General features: G+C 34.4%; 1 protein-coding gene across 1 annotated transcript; it reads left to right on the top strand.

Annotated features, from left to right (window-relative positions):
• Nucleotides 1-7,228: 7,228 nt before the first annotated feature.
• On the top strand, nt 7,229-16,044 carry LOC147395997 (serine/arginine-rich splicing factor SR30-like). Its single transcript, XM_086450312.1, has 14 exons — nt 7,229-7,354; nt 7,690-7,781; nt 10,007-10,072; nt 11,032-11,106; nt 11,200-11,308; nt 11,396-11,442; nt 11,571-11,628; nt 12,214-12,263; nt 12,385-12,441; nt 12,541-12,656; nt 12,737-12,841; nt 15,473-15,506; nt 15,594-15,674; nt 15,778-16,044. The coding sequence occupies exons 2-14, from the start codon at nt 7,695-7,697 to the stop codon at nt 15,820-15,822; spliced, it is 930 nt and encodes a 309-aa protein (XP_086306438.1). The 5' UTR covers nt 7,229-7,354; nt 7,690-7,694; the 3' UTR covers nt 15,823-16,044.
• Nucleotides 16,045-16,729: the final 685 nt, after the last annotated feature.

The following is a 16,729-nucleotide window of genomic DNA, read 5'->3' as shown; positions in this document are numbered from 1 at the left end:
CTGAATTTTGATTCTGAAGTCTGAAATCTGAAACAAAAATGAAAATAAAACTTCTGAAATTTGAATTTTAAAAAAGTGAATCACTTTCATTCAGACTTCAAAAGTGTTACCAAACACACTAAATTGAGTTTATCTAGTTTTTATTTTGTGTTTCAACTTTCAACTTGATGTAGCAATTAAATTGATCTTTATTTCTTTTCTTCATCTGAGTAAAATTAAATTTTAAACCATGATTAAAATCAAACTATGTGAGGATGTCATGAAAGGGACATAAATACATACACTCTTGCTGCTAGAACATGACAAAGCCCCATAGAAGTATCCAATGTTGTAGATAGAAGAATATTTCTATCTGGACAAAAATTTTAAATAGCTGAAATGGGGTCTTATAAGTTGTTTCTCTAAAAAACTTGATCGATGGAGTTCGAGGTTTCACCACCTTTCAATTTTTTTATAATCTTCCTTTAAAACCAATATCTTAGGAACTAAATTATGGACTGAACAAAAAATTAGTCAAATTGGTTGGACCAATTTGCTGTTATTATAGAAAATTTAAAAATATTTTTCTTTTATTTTTAAATTACCTTCTTCTATTTTGGTTTAATGGGTAGAGATTTTTGAGCTTTATAAAAACGATTAATTTTTCATAAAAAAAGCATTTGCCTTTTCATTTGAAAAATAAAAAATAAAAAAATCACGTATAATAATCATCCCAAAGAATGAATTTTAAACAAATTTGTACATATTTTTTTTAAAGACCATCTAACATTCTTGTCCAAATGAATGTCATAGTCATGATTAAAACAAATTATTATTTAATACATAATGTATACACATACAATATACTACTGGGCCAAATAGATCTGAAGTAGGCATTGTAAAGCCCTAATTCAATTCGAATCTAACGAGTTTAAATTTTTTTTAACCCAATTTTACTTTTGTGGGTTTAATATTAAGGTCCTAACCCTTTATTTATTTATTTTTTTAATTGGGGGGCGGGGCAGATCTTTTGTGGTCAAGGTTTTAAAACTCGATTTCACGTCTCATCTTGTCCAGGTCCAATATCGAGTCGTCTCGAACGAGTTTTTCGATATGTTTGAGACGTCTCGTTCAAAAAATTAAAAAATTGAATACGAGGTATTAAATCTCAATCAAAAAAGTGACTTGTGAGCTAATTTCGTTCAGCTCTAATTTCGAATTAACTCGAATGATACGTCTTGATTTCAGAAGAGTTTTAAAATCATATCTGTGGTATAATTTTCTTGCAGCCATGAAGAAAATAAGATCTAATCCATCAGTCATGTGATAATCATGATTTGGATCAAATTTGAAAAAAAAAAAATTCTAAGCCTAATCTCAAAGATTGAAAATGAACGATCCTTAAATTTCAACGAAAGAATTTTGATCTCGATTTTTCAATCTTTTAATGAAACTATAGGGTACTAGAGGAAAATATGGGCCCAACTGACAGCCCTTGGTAAGGTACCACAAAAGCAATCACAAGATTAGTGAGCCATATCAAGTACAAGCTCAAAAATAATTGTTGATTTACCTTTTACATTATTCCCTCGTGATTCACAATAAAGCGTAATAAGTGGTTTTCTGTATTCCACAAGTGATTTGATTGGTTGATCATGTTGTGGCCCCACGTCCTTACATGAACATTTTTGGAGTTATAGGTAATAAAAATAAGCCTAACTTCAATTAATGTCAAGGTCAGGTTTAGAGGTTGTCGGGCACGGGCACATAAACAAAAGTCTTAGCCTAGAGAGTCTATCTAGTGCTTTGAGGGTAAACAATGTTCTGATCTAGTCAGTACACGTGGAAACAGTGTTAGGGCATGTTCTTAACCTACCACAATCATTTAACAATGGTTTTATCCAGGAATTTACCTGTGGATCATTATTCATCGTTTGAAAAGAGTTTTCGATTGTTTATTAACCAAAAAAAAAAAAAAAAACAACAACAACATTGGAAAACTAATTTTCTAGAACATGCAATTTCCAAGCTTTCAATTGCTATTTTCCAAGAACTTGATTTACCCAAGATGTAACATGTAATATTTGAGATCGACTCTTTCATGATTTCATGTCATGATTTTAAAACTCGGTTTCGTGTCTTGTCTTGTCTTGTCCATACCAGATATCGAGTTGTCTCTAACGAGTTTTCTGATACGTTTGAGACGTCATGTTCAAAAAAAAAAAAAAAAAATTTGAACTTGAGGTTATAAATCTCGTCCGAAAAGTTGACTTATCTGTCTGTCTCGTCCATGCTTGATACCGAGATGACTCGTACCATACATCTCGGTCAAGTTTTGAAACAATGCTTCATGTTGATCGTCACCAAATTTCGATCTCTCTCCCTCCAAGAAAAATATATTATCCTTGGGGTTTATGCTACCAAGTCCCTATGCTTGTATGTACACATTACCAAGCAATTAATAATTTGCAAGGATTTTGAGTAGTTTAAGATCATAATTTTTTTTATTTTTTATTTTATTCTTTGAAATGAGATGTACGGGCCTCTTAGAACACTTTAACTAATCCTCGGGACACATGCAATCCTCTTCCCTCAAGTTGCACCAGCTAATTTTTGGGATAAATCCTTGAGGGAGATCTCTAAAGGGGAATTTAAATTCAAGATCTCTGCTTCCTAAGACGTAGTCTCGGTCATCTCACCAACCCTGGGGAGTTAGAGCACAAGTTTTCGATAAAATAATGTCACGACAACCATAATTTTTCGTTGACTAAATTGTGCAGTATATTTAGGTAATGACTTGCCAATAAGCCTAAAGAATCACATGCAACACAACAGGTGAAAGCCCAATAAGTAGGGCAAATACCTAGAGGTAGAATCTTATGAATATGAATGTTAAAAGAGATGAACAAAGTTTAATGTCCCTTTTTTCTCCTACTTCCCTAGAAAAATGCTCAAATCATGTTATCAACTTGTGCTTTGAGATGTCAATGTTGGGGTTCTTCCTCATATGTGGTGGGATCCACTGTTTTTATTTAAGGGAATATTTTTTTTCAACAAATGCACAAAAGATTTTGATGTTTGAATTTGAGATCATGAGAGCACTAAATGCTAATCTTGTTGATAAAACTAACAATTGGGTTTCTTACTTTATGTATGAGAAACAAGGGGAAAAAAAAAAAAAAAAAAAAGAAAGATTTTATGATTTTTTTATTGTTATGAGAGTGTTCTGTTTTTGTGAAATCCCCTGTTTTGTGACTTGCTTTTGTTGTTCAAAATTTGTAATTTTTATGCTTGTTATTTGATATCTTCTCATTTTGGTTAGAGAAGACTCGTACCCTATTATTTCACATAATGAAGCCACTGTGACGGGTGAGGCACTGCGATGCACGTGCTAATTGGACTACGTGTGGTGGTGGCATTCACAATGACCGCTAGCACTATAGTTCATGGTGTCTTGAGTGACAACTTGGGTGAACCGTGCACCTATATGGTTATGAAGAGTGATATATGATCCATTTATGCCCTTAAAAACCATTGTTGAAGATGTTCTTATGTTTTCATGTCTGTCTTCATATGAATTGGTTTGGATTATTATAGTTGAAGGAATCAAGTTTCAACTAGGCTCGATGGATTCCATAAGATAGATCCAACCCAATAGGTCGAAAACTATCAACTTTCAAGGCCTAGTGCCTTATTATAGGTTTACATCTTAAATTGGTAACCTAATATTATGGAGTGGCAAGGACAACCTAACCGCATTACCATGAGAAAATACATGATCAAGACTAGACACTATAATTTAGATGCCTATCCTTCTTCTTTTTCTTTTTGATTGGCACAGGCGGAACTAGGATTTTACCCTTGTGGGGGCAACCAAGTGAATTTTTCTTTTGGTGGAGGCAACAATAGAGAATTTTTTTTGGAAAAATTACTTAATAGTCTTTGACACTAATTTTTCTTTCAATTCAGTCATTGACTTTTGCGGGTTATCTAAATAGCCCATTAGTAACTCCTTTTTTTCAAAATAGTCCATGAACCCCACTCTTGACATTTCTCAAGATTGAAAAGTCGAAATTTTCCTAATCATTCAAACTCACTTTTGGAGACTCCATTCCAATGAAAAGGATTTTTAGAAGGAAGAAGATGGCATTTTCAAGTAGTTTGAAGATGTATGTAAAAGATTAGGGTTTTTCAATTCTTTTGTTTCGTTTTTTGAGAAAAATCGATAAAGGATGGTTGTTTTGGTCTGAAATCATCCACACAAGTCCTTATGTGAAGTTTTAAGTCAATCTTTCCATGTATTTTAGTTGAAAAAACTTGAAAAATGAATGGGTGGGTATTACATCGTCGAGGTTGACAATTTTTAGTCTTGAGTTCAATATTTTTATTGTTGAGGTCGACATTTTTTTTAAAAATTATTGTCGACATAAAAATATTTAACTCAGAAATAAAAATTCTTGACCCTGACTCTATAAAATCCACTTGTTTTCAATTTTTTTTTCTTCTAGTTTTTCCAACTAAGATACATGGAAAGATCGACTTAAAACTTTTATGACTTGTGTAGATGATTTTATACCAATAAACCATCCTTGATCAATTTTCATTTAAAATGAAGCAAAACACATACATCTTCAAAATGCTTTAAAAAAACAAAAAAAAAACCCTATGACCGTTTCTTCATCCTCATCCTCAAGTATTTCAAAACTCGACCAGGATGCCGAAAATCCAATTTTTCTGGATGAAAATGGTGAGTTTGAATGGTTAGGGCAATTTTAACATTTCAATCGTGAGAAATATCTAAAGTGAGGTTCAATGACTGATTTTAAAAATAGGATCCACTAAATGAACTATTTTGATAACCCAAAAGTCGGTGATTAAATTGAAAGAAAAGTTAGTGCCAAAGACTATTAAGTAATTTTCCTAAAAAAATTTCTAGAGGACAATAGAGGTGAATTTTCTTATTTGCCATTGTTATATGTCGCAATAACTCATGTACTTTCATAGACTTCAAAAATTCTTGTGGGGGTAAGTTGGTTGGTTGCCCCAATGTAAATCCACCCTTGTTGTCTCATATATATATATATATGGGTCACGTTCAAGGGCCAACTTTTTGGCAAAACATTTTTCAAAACATGAGTTAGAAGTTTTGGAATGGGCTGATTTTGGTGAGGATGATCTCTACGGTGAGGAGATCATCCTCACCAAAAATCAACCCATTCCAAAATTCTAACCCATGTTTACAAGTTGAAAAATCGTGGACCGCCCATTTTTTGTAAACTATTTTTGATGGGGTTAGAAGTTTTGGAATGGGCTGATTTTGGTGATGATGATCTCCTCACTGTAGAGATCATCCTCACCAAAAATCAGCCCATTCCAAAACTTCTAACTCATGTTTTGAAAAATGTTTTGCCAAAAAGTTGGCCATTGAACGCCACCCTATATATATATATATATATATAATGATTCAAAATTCTCTAAGATACTGAAATGAGTCATCGGACTCATCTTGATATAGTTTGCGAACAAGACATGGAACCAAGATTTAAAATGGTGCATGTTAATGGCTTCATTGTTGCTTTCCTTCATCTCAAGTAGGTTTTCAATCAACATGCACTTGCCAATATGTATTTCTCATCCTTTATGTAGAGAATTTTGATAATATGACGTAGTTTTTAGCTAACGCCCTTTTCTCTTTCTTGCCCATAGTGAAAAAAAAAAAAGAAAACTTTCTGATCTAATCATCTTGTGACATTAAAAAACATGATCTGATGTAAAATTATATAAACTTTAAAAAAATAGTTATTTTTCACCGTTGAATTTTATTTTTAAATTTGGGTGTTCGTTGGTTGTCCATTTTCAACACCTTGGATCAAACTCGAAAAATAATATTTTTTAAAATATATTTTTTCTTTCTTAAATATTAATATTTTCATGAAATCTAGAAAGCTATGCTATTGGATTGTAAATGTGATAATCAATGTGGGCCCAATGAAATCCAAAAAAATAAATATGTGGGCAAAGGATAAGAAAGAGAAGTTTTTTCTATTGCTGATGTTATTCGTATCACATGTCAAACATTTGTTGAGCTGTGAGCAAACACTTCAACTGGCATCAAGGCTGTGCGCCAAGACCACATCATATTATTAGCACTCTTATATAGATTTCATTTGCAATGATGTGCGAACTATCTAAATCTAACACTTATGGTCCATAAACCCATGAAAAAGGACTCATAAGCTAATGCTAAACCCAACTTTGCAAACATAAAATTCAACGATTACGATTTATATTGCGGACCAACGATGCATAATTGGAAAATATATTTTATCATGATTGTTAGATTTCCTAATGGAAAAGATTTTGTGTTTGTTTAAGAGAATATTTTCATTAGAAGACTTATCTAGTCCCATTCCATGAATTAGTCTGTTATAAATGACAGTTGGTCTGTTACTATACCAACTTTTACTTACAACTAGGGGTGTTAATGGGTACCCATTTACCCGGAACCGAAATCAAAAACTCCGGTTCCGATTCTCTTTTTATTGGAATTGATTAGAGTCGAGTTTAATGTGGAATCGAACTGATAGGAATCGGAACCATTAGGTTCTATCCGATGGGTACCCGTGGGTACCCATAACCGATTCATTTTGTCATTTATTTTTACATTATACATGATTCAAGGTAATCCTATTTTTAAAAAACATATATGATATAAAATAAATTTCAATATTTCATAAATATTTGAATTTAAGACGAGTCATTTCTTTTTAAATTTGTTACTTGTAAAGGAAGTACATTTTAATATTTGAAAATAAAAGTCATTAAATCATCATTTTAGTAGAACAAATTATTATTAAGTTGATACTTTACAAATAATATGTTAATTTTTAGAAGAAATTTTTTATTATAATGATTTTGAAATAATTTTTCTCATTCGATTATTGAGAATCAGAACCGACGAGTACCCATGAGTTTTGATTGTTCAGGTTTCGGGTTCCACTTATTTTAAAACTAAAATCGGAACAAACAAGAACCAGAATCGATAAAATATAAAGGTTATATTTTCAAATATCATAAGAATCGATTTGGAACAGACACATTGACACCCCTACTTACAACAATTAACATGGATTATTGTGTTATAAGTATAAGTTGGTGTGTTAATAACCAACCCTCAAATTTCTCACGATTCTGTAGAAGTTACAGTAGCTTAAGATTTTCAGTCAACAATGTTGACAAGTGGGCTTTGTTTTTTGACATGTGGACTTTGTAGCCAAATCGGTCCGGCCCATCCAATATATACCGATTTACCGGTTTCACCTTCTCACCTCGCAAAAACCAAACCCTCGAAAATTCCATTATCTTTGCTGCGAAGGTACGTCTCTCTCCATGAGTTCTAAACCCTAGAAATCATAACCATTATCTGGTTTCTCTCTATTTTATTTTGTTTGATTTTTCTTAATTATTTTAAAATAGGCAAGTGGAGAAGCTTTTTATTTTTATTTTTTGTTAAAATTTGGCTCTAATCACAGGTGTATTTTGGATCGATTTCCTTCAGTAAGTCGGTTGTATCGATAATTGAATTCTTCTGCTTAGAATGAGAAATTTAGGGTTTTTGATTTTGATCTACCTTTTTTTTGTTGAAAGTTTTAAAATTCCTCTGTTTGTCTACGTTTTCTAGTAATTTATATCTTTTTATTATGGTTTCAGTAATCATGAGTAGTCGATCAAGTCGAACACTTTATGTCGGCAACCTCCCCGGCGATATTCGTGAACGAGAAGTAGAAGATCTGTTTTACAAGGTAACAATAGATTTTTATGTCACATGTTTCTGTTTATTTGCGATTGATTCATATATTATACACCTAATTCTACTTTGTTATTGATTGATTATATTTTTCGCTTGTTGCAATATTTTCAAATTTGGTTCATGATACTTAAAAAACATGTTATAGAAACATAAGACACTACTAAATTATTTTATAAATTAAAAATATGACGTGGTAGGGCATTTCACACTCAATTAGGTGCATATTTAAAAGGTAAAATCCATAATAAAAGCACTGTTTAAGACAATCAATGTAAGGGGTTGTGGGCATTGCTTTTTATTCATCGTAATTATGACTTTAAGAACTGACACGACAATGGGTACTTTTTCTATTTTTTGACTATTTCAGTATTCTATAGTGTATCATGTACTTAATTGGGTGAATTTCATTGACCCCACCTTAAACTAGACATATACACGTTCTCTCCTAGAGTCGTTTCCCTATGCCTTTAGTTATCTTGTGTAAAACTGACCAAATTTGTTATTTGAAAAAAAAGTATTATGCTTGAACTTTTTAAAAAGAACTAGTGACAAGCAAAGTTTTTGGAGGGCTGCAAGAATGCCAATAGGGAGTCCTACATGTTTTGCTACCTTCATTCCATAAATGAATTCGAAGGGCGTTGCATTGGTAGGAATAGACGTTCGATAGGCCCAGAGTGCGAACAGGAGCTTCTTATGCCAGTCACGCCCATAATCAATGGTCTTCCGACTTTCTTAATGTTTTCTTCGTGGCTTCTGCTTGGCTGGGGGATAATAAGCTTGGCTGGGGGATAATAAGGTGTGGAAAATCGGGTTTTTGTCGAGATGGTGACTGGTAGAAATAGTGAGGGATCTATTCTACTTCGAACCAAAAATTGCATCCAATTGCATTGTGCTAGTTTGTATATCTATTTTGGTTATTTAGAAGGTTTATGCCAACAACTTCGGGTTGTTGTTCTATTTGTTCAGACTTGGAGGTCGTGGAATGAGATGGTGGGAATGGGGGAGGTGAACCACAAAGTTGTTGAGGTTAATTTTCATATGAACAAAGGAACTTTAACACTTTTATTTGCACTGCCAGTGCCGAAGGTTTAGATGGTCAGCAAAACCCTTTATGATCATGGCATGGTGTTGGTGGGTTTTGTACAACTCACCCTTGATGTCAAGATTTGATAACTATGAACCTTGAGTTAGCTAGATAGATTCATCCATGATCTAAGTTTTTGTTTCATTTCGATTTGTCTTGGCCAAGACAGTTTGGTATTGCCATGGTCAAAGAAAACGATTTGATTTTTTTATTATTTAAAGTTTGTTGTGTGTATTTGAGAGAGTAATTGAGACATTTAGAAAAGCAAAACATTCATGAATAAAAAATTGAAGCAAGAGAACATTTGTTTGAATGGTTAGATATCTTTGAATAGAAATTTATAATAAACTTAATGGTTAGAAATCCTGAATAATGCTGATGTTTGGTATGTAGTTCTACCCAGAAGTCGGGCAAAAAACATTCATGTTTCATTAATTCCATGGAGTGTTGCATTACTTTACCAGTTCTTTTACTTTGAACACATGGTGTACACAATTACACTATAGTTTTTATTTTTGCTAGGCAAACAAGGGGTTAGTGGTTAACAAAGGTGAAGGTGGGTTTAATGGTACTTGAACCTGGGCCATGAGATCAACTCTCCTCAAGACTTTACCAACTTAGCTAAATGGCACCTTCTATTGTACTTAAAATCCTATGACCCTTCACTAAATGCCACTTAGAACATTCTTTTTCATTAATCACCATATCTTTTGAATGCAATAATAGATAAATAGAGAAACATACCCAGTAGTGTTGGCTCCATGATCATCCAAGTAAAAGTCATTCTCCTTATCCACTAGGCCACTGGTATTTGGTAGCTTATCTAAGCATTAGAGATTTTTCCATCTTAGTTTATTCTTGGTGTGCTTCATATGGTTATGGAAATATGATTTTTTAAGATAAATGGATCTAAAGGTCAGTTAATTGCTTCAAACATTTCTTAAAAACAATTTATGCACCAAATGCATTGTCTCGGGTTTGTCTCAGTTCCCATTATTGGTACTCGGTGATCCATCCAAGCTGGTATGCTTGGATAACATAGTAACATGTGAGAATGGAAAAAAAGTAGTTTCTGTTGCATTATTTGCGTAATGCTTACTTTTGTATTTTTCTTATTGGCTTTTACATTACAGTATGGACCAATCGTGGATATTGATCTGAAGATCCCACCAAGACCCCCAGGTTATGCATTTGTCGAGGTAAATTGATCCACCTGCACACAGGGAACTTCAAAAGATGCTGGGCAGTGACACATGGTGTCATTTAGTTATTTGATAACTGGCATCATGTGCACTTCTTGCAATGCTTTTACATATGTAATGTATGCATCTTTTTTATTCTATTAAGGGTGACCCCCTATGGTTTAGCATAATTCCATGTTGACCCCCAACATTTTGACAATACACGGTGTTAAAATTTAGATGTTATTTACTATTTTACCCTCTAATTTTATCTTTTTTATACAAAATAAATAAATTTTAGAACTATGAAAATGTTCCCGTCTAAACATTCACTATTAAACCCATTTTTTTTTCATGGGGATATTTTTGTTTATAAAAAAGAATAACATTTAAAAAAAGGGTAAAATGGTCATCATAAAAAGTAAAAATCATTTTCTAACTGTTTAGTTAATGGTAAGTAGACGGAAAGGGGGTAATTGATCCTGTTAGATAACTATGGGGGAGGTGAGCATAGTCACCAAGTTGGGGTTTGGGAATAAGTCGGCAAGGGAAAAAGTTGAAAAAAAAAAAAAATCGAAATAGTGTTAAGACAACATATTTTTTTCTACTAAGTGATATTATCATTTATATCATCAAATCCTATTTTAAACTTAAGAATAAATGATCTTTGAAAAAACCCTTTAGCTTGCTCAGCCAAAAAAATAAAATTAAAAAAATCACATTTTCTTTTCTTTAAATCTCGACTTTTTCAAAAAGTCAAAGATTAAATCGTGTTTGAAAAAGTCGTGATTTAATCGTCAGTCTTTAAAATCGCAATTTAAACACGATTTTTTTGAAAAAGTTGGCGACTTTGGTGACTATGGAGGTGAGATCAATTGTTAAAATGTTTGGGGGTCAACATGGAATTTTACCAAACCACAGGGGGTGAAAGTGTGGCTTACCCCTCCATTAATTGTTCTGCTCTCCATGTGCTGTAGTTTGAAGATGCTCGCGATGCTGAAGATGCTATTCATGGTCGTGATGGGTATAACTTTGATGGACATCGACTTCGGGTTGGTATCCTTGGTTGCTTTTGATGCTATTGTTGCTCTATGATTGACAAGTACCTGTGAATCAGTATTCCATATGTTTCCATTTATTTATAGGTAGAACTTGCTCACGGCGGGCGAGGGCTATCATCATCAATTGATCGCTATAGCAGTTACAGTAGCGGGGGTAGTCGTGGTGGAGTCTCCAGGCACTCTGATTATCGTGGTGTGCATTCCCATCCTTAATAATGTCTCATGTCTTATTCTGTACGCTGCCTATGATACTATCTGCCTTATATTTTTCTTTATGCAGTATTGATAACTGGATTACCATCGTCTGCCTCATGGCAAGATTTGAAGGTAATCTTAAGTCCTTAATCTATTAATATTTGTTTCCAAACTCATCTCTTTCTCTCGTTCTTTTTCCTTTGAACTTGTTTATCTTCTTTGATTCTATGGGCCTTAAATTGCATGTATTCCATGGCTAGGATCACATGCGTCGAGCTGGGGATGTCTGTTTCTCACAAGTGTTCCGTGATCGTGGCGGTGAGCTGCATTCAACTTTTAATTTTGATAGTTTTTTATTATTTGTTTCATCTGTAAGACAACATATGCCAAATATATCGAAGATTCAACTTATCCACAACATTAAGTGTGGAGGAGTGCCTATACATGTTTACTTGTGATGTTGCTCCTGCTTTAGAACTGCTGTTTCATGACTCTTGCCGGGAGAGTCTCAGGACTTGTTATTCTGAGATGACAGATTGATGAGAATGTTCAAGACAGGATTTTGGCACTAAACAAAGAGCATGAAACTATGTACCTTTTCTATTTTGAATTTCAAGTCCTATATAGACTTAAAATGATGTAATCTTTCAAATTCAACATCTATGATTCTCTCTCTCTCTAAGTTTTGATGTGGAGGTCCAAAGTCTATCTGTTGTTTCCTTTTGTTCATTTCCAATTTTAGTTTCACCCCCCCCCCCCCCCCGGTTTACAAATAAAATCTGATACCATTTGCTTTTAATAAGATGGTTAAGTTTTGATGTGAAGGTCCATAGTCTATTCATGGTTTCCTTTTGTTCAGTTCCAATTTTACTTCTAAAATATTGTCCTATGTTTGTTTTGTAGGCACCACAGGAATTGTGGATTACACAAACTACGATGACTTGAAATACGCAGTAAGTTGATAGTATTAAATAAATAATTAATGGCTCATCAGAGTGGATGATCTTCAATGTTTCTCATGGTAATTTCCTTGAAATATTAGGTGGTTATTTGTGATTTTCTGTTCCTTTGCAGATTAGGAAACTTGATGACTCTGAATTTCGGAATGCATTTTCTCGGTCGTATATTCGGGTACTATTTGATACACTTATAGTCGTGAATGCTGATATCTTCTTTTGTGTCGTACAACTCTATCTGCATGAGTTTTACGCATTCAGTTGGTTATTATAGGTGAAGGAATATGATTCAAGGTGGAGCTTATCCAGGAGCCCGAGTCATAGTCGGTCCTACTCGAGAAGCAGAAGCCCTAGTCGCAGTTACAGCTATGGTCGAAGCAGGAGTCGGAGGTTGTTTCATTTGTCATGGGTGTGTTTTAGAGTATTGTTGTGTGATACTGGTTCTTAACCAATTGTGAGTTGTTTTGCAGTGAGTCTCCAAAGTACAAATCTTCTCTTCGCTCTCGTCATAGATCTCGATCGAGGTCTGTTTCTTCAGCTTCTCGTTCATGGTCAAAGCCACGATCTTTATCAAGGTAGGCCTTGTTCTTCCATTAACCTATTTTCGGTATGTAATTCATGGATTATATTCCTTTGATCCTTTTTCATGTTTGTAGGTAGCGTTTGGAGGCCCTAAAGAGAGCCAAACATTGTGCCAAACAATTTTTAATATATGGTCTCCTCACAAAAAATCAGTCCATTCCAAAACTTCTAACCTGTATATTGAAAAATGTTTGGCTCCCTTTAGGGCCTAGAACGCTGCCCATATATATATAGTTGTGTGTGTGTGTTAGTTAGTTACTGGGAATTACTGGGATTTCTCAGTCCTTCCCCCACCCTGCCGCATTATTTTTGTCTTCTACATTCGGTTGCTCTTATCAAACAAAAACAAAAGAATTTTTAGTCTGCTTTTACTGGGTTCTTATGGTCTTTTTAGAAAAAGTTATGTTTTGGTGTAAGTTATGCTTACCCCAAAAATTTTGGTTGGCTGAGTGAATTTTGTTCCGCCATTCAATGTTATCTGAAGCCATGTCAACACCTTAGCATGAACCAAATGAAATGAAGGATCAGGATTCATGTTAGGAGATGGTGATGTTTTTATTTGGGCTGCCAACCTGTCAACCTCTTTTAGTTGGGCTTGGGACTTGCAATTTGTATAAAATGATCCTTGCAATTTGTTGACTGGATTTTGGTGCTGCATTCAAGTGAACTCATTTTCTTCTGATTGCGAAGTTTGGTGTACCAGCTATAGAACATACTCTCTGTAAACCAATTTGCATTTATGCACTGAGGAAGTCTTTTCTTTAAGTTACTATTTATGTTAATTGAGATGTTTTCTATCTGTGCATGTTAATTGACATGTATGCATGGATTACCTTCACCTCTCTTTCTCTCTATTGCAATGTTAGAAGTTGGGTATTTTACTATTCAAATTAATTGAGATGTATCCGATTCGCGTATTTGTATCACCACACCTAGAGCAGGAGAGGCAATATGGTCTCTCATTGCCTAGTGCCTAGGTGATTGCCTTTGATGATAAAGGTTGTAGATCATTATTAATGCATGTTTCTCGTTTCTGAGGGTATTCAGAACTGCAACTGCAGTCTTTTATATGTTAATGAGGGTAATGAATGTCTAACTAAATTATCTACCTAGACTGATACCAAATTGCATTAAACGTAAGGTTTTTGGATTTTCTTTACACATTATGTATTTATATTCTTCATATGTTCTTTGAGTTTGTCAAGGACATCGGCTATGGCAATTTGTTTTGGTATGGGTATTCTTGAATGTGCTACCACCTATGCACATCAGCTCACCTATTGTACGGAATGAATGTCTAACTAAGTTTTCTACTTAGACTGATACCAAATTGCATTAAACGTAAGGTTTTTGGATTTTCTTTACATATGTTCTTTGAGTTTGTCAAGGACATCGGCTATGGCAATTTGTTTCGGTATGGGTATTCTTGAATGTGCTACCACCTATGCACATCAGCTCACCTATTGTACGGAATGTATAGTATTGCACCAAGATTTCAGACCTAAAAACTTTGTTGACTCTAGTTTAAAGCTCCAATGATTGTCAAATGAATGGACAACTTATATGTGAGTAGCTGTTCAACGAAAAAAATAGACTTCCAATGCTTTTGCCTCTTTGACCTTTCCCAACCATGATTTTGTATCTTTCCAAGCATTTCTCCTTGAGATAAAAAAATTGTATTGGTACTATATGTATATAATAGTAAATTATTTGTAAAATATAAAATAAATAATAGTGGTTTCCATCGGTTCCATGATTACTTCTTAAACATGAGGTCCTCCCTTCGCATTGGAGCCCCTTTGCATTGGCGCCCTTTCCTTCATTTAATCAAATGTTATAATTATATCCCCGTGCACTCTTATTTATTTATTTTCCTTTTAATCTTCTTAGTACTTGCTTCACTTCATAATATTTTTGTTTCAAGAGGTAAATGAGGATAATTGACAGTGCATTCCGGGTTGCCCGTCTATTATCCCATGTTTACGAAGGTTGCCTTGTTTGTTTCCCCTCTAGATATGCGGCGATTTTGGGGATTGCATGTTAGGAACTTGAGGGATATGGCGCAAGTGCCTGCAACTCATTCTGTCGGGTAGGTATGCTGTTTCATAGACGGGCAGCTTTGGAAACCTGAATGATATATTAATTCTTATACATTATGCGTAACTCATGTCCATTGGAGCTAGGCTGGGACAGAGAGGATGACAGAATGCATTACTAAAGTTGGATTACTTACTGTGAACTAGTGATTTTGGGAACAAATTCATAATCATTTTCTCCTCCAAAGTGGACACGCTTTAGGAGTTGCACTCAGTCTTAACATGAAATTCAGTGATACAAATGGAAAGTTGACCCTCCCCTATCCTAATATCTTGACTACATATTCTGCTTTTGTTGATGTTTTATCTTCACTTGATTGGGTCAGCTAGGTTCTCGTGATCCTGCTGGGTGAAGTATCCTTTCTAGGCTTGAGGTAGGAATTGTTACAAGATTGACTCTATGTTTTATGTTGAATGGTGCTGGAGTTTTTTCCTTTTTCTTTCTATTATATGGTTACTCTGACATGGGACTGTTAAAAGGAAAATTGTGGATATTATTGAATTGGATTGTTTCTGGAACTTTTGCAGATCTCCATCAAGATCCATATCTCCATTACCTTCTGTAAGTTCTTAAGCCTACTTGAAAAGAAAAATGCTGTGCAATTGATTGCTTTTCATTTCCTTGCTTTACTGAGTTAGCATTGTGCAGCGTCCTCACCAAAAACGTGCTAGTCGGCGGAGTCCCAGTTCGAGCCGGAGCAGGAGCTTATCTCGATCTCGTTCCCCTGCTGTAAAATAATGGATTTTCAATTTTAATATTTTTCAGTCAGCCTAGCTATGATAACCATTTTTCTGATTTTCCGGGTTCTGATTGCTGGAGGTGTGTTTGGCAGGTGAGATCTGATCGTAGCCGATCTTATGACTCTAGAGGCCGTTAGTGAGGATAATAAGGTTTTAACCATACCTGATAAATATTTTCTTGGACAATATGCACCTTAAGTGGTAACAATTTAGATGCTAGTAGATTTGATTGAATAGATGTTAAATGTGTGGCGTATCATATTAAATTGTTGATTTGGAGTTCTATCAAATTAAAACTATTCCCTATCTCACATCAAAATTGTTGCTAATATATCATCTGAGCTTGCTCAGATTTATCATCTTGGTCACTGCCCCAAAATCTAGATCTCTATTGGGATCATGAAACCTAACATCTGCCTCATTTACAAGCCCAATTTTCAGATTCATTAGTTTGTTGACAGCAAGCCCTCATCTGGTACTGCAGTCTATTTGATAAAGCTGCATGGCATGAAGTGTCCTGCAAGTGCTGGAGATTTTGGGTAGATGATAGTTTTTATAACGTGTGAGTTGGTATGATTGAGGCCAGCATCACTGCATATTGGGTAGTATTTATTGTCTTATGGTGTTGGCTTGATGGAGAACAAGAAAAATGCTGTAGTGGCTTCCTATGACATTCCGATCAGCACTACCCCGACGTGGAGGTGTGCACAGAACCATGGATGCATTTCATCAAGATACAAGTGAAAAACATCTATGGTTCAGTGCATAGCACCACATCAACTCAATGTCGAATCCAGTGTCCTGGGAAGTCACTCTAGTATTACCTTTAGAACAATGGAGACCAGTTTGTAAGTTTTGAGATATATTTATAATACTTTAGGTTCTTGCTCTAGGCAAGCTTTTAATTAATATTTTGATATGCTTGGAAATAAGCTTGTTTTGTTTTGTGTGGAAATATAATACGTGTCACAAAATTTTCAAAATTTTCGGAAAATTTGCCAAATAAGGGATCAGCAAATTAAATTGACGATTTGCTGTCTTTTG

The sequence above is a fragment of the Akebia trifoliata genome, chromosome 8, assembly GCF_017979445.1.
Source record: "Akebia trifoliata isolate Shusen 1 chromosome 8, ASM1797944v1, whole genome shotgun sequence".
NCBI classification, from domain to species: domain Eukaryota; kingdom Viridiplantae; phylum Streptophyta; class Magnoliopsida; order Ranunculales; family Lardizabalaceae; genus Akebia; species Akebia trifoliata.
This window is presented reverse-complemented; position numbering and strand designations above follow the sequence as displayed.

Bases quoted from the DNA above. Each gene is read 5' to 3' on its own strand.
- LOC147395997 (XM_086450312.1), top strand. From the start codon at position 7,695: ATGAGTAGTCGATCAAGTCGAACACTTTATGTCGGCAACCTCCCCGGC. The intron at 10,073-11,031 runs GTAAATTGATCC...CATGTGCTGTAG, and splicing joins CAGGTTATGCATTTGTCGAG to TTTGAAGATGCTCGCGATGC. The intron at 11,443-11,570 runs GTAATCTTAAGT...TTCCATGGCTAG, and splicing joins CCTCATGGCAAGATTTGAAG to GATCACATGCGTCGAGCTGG.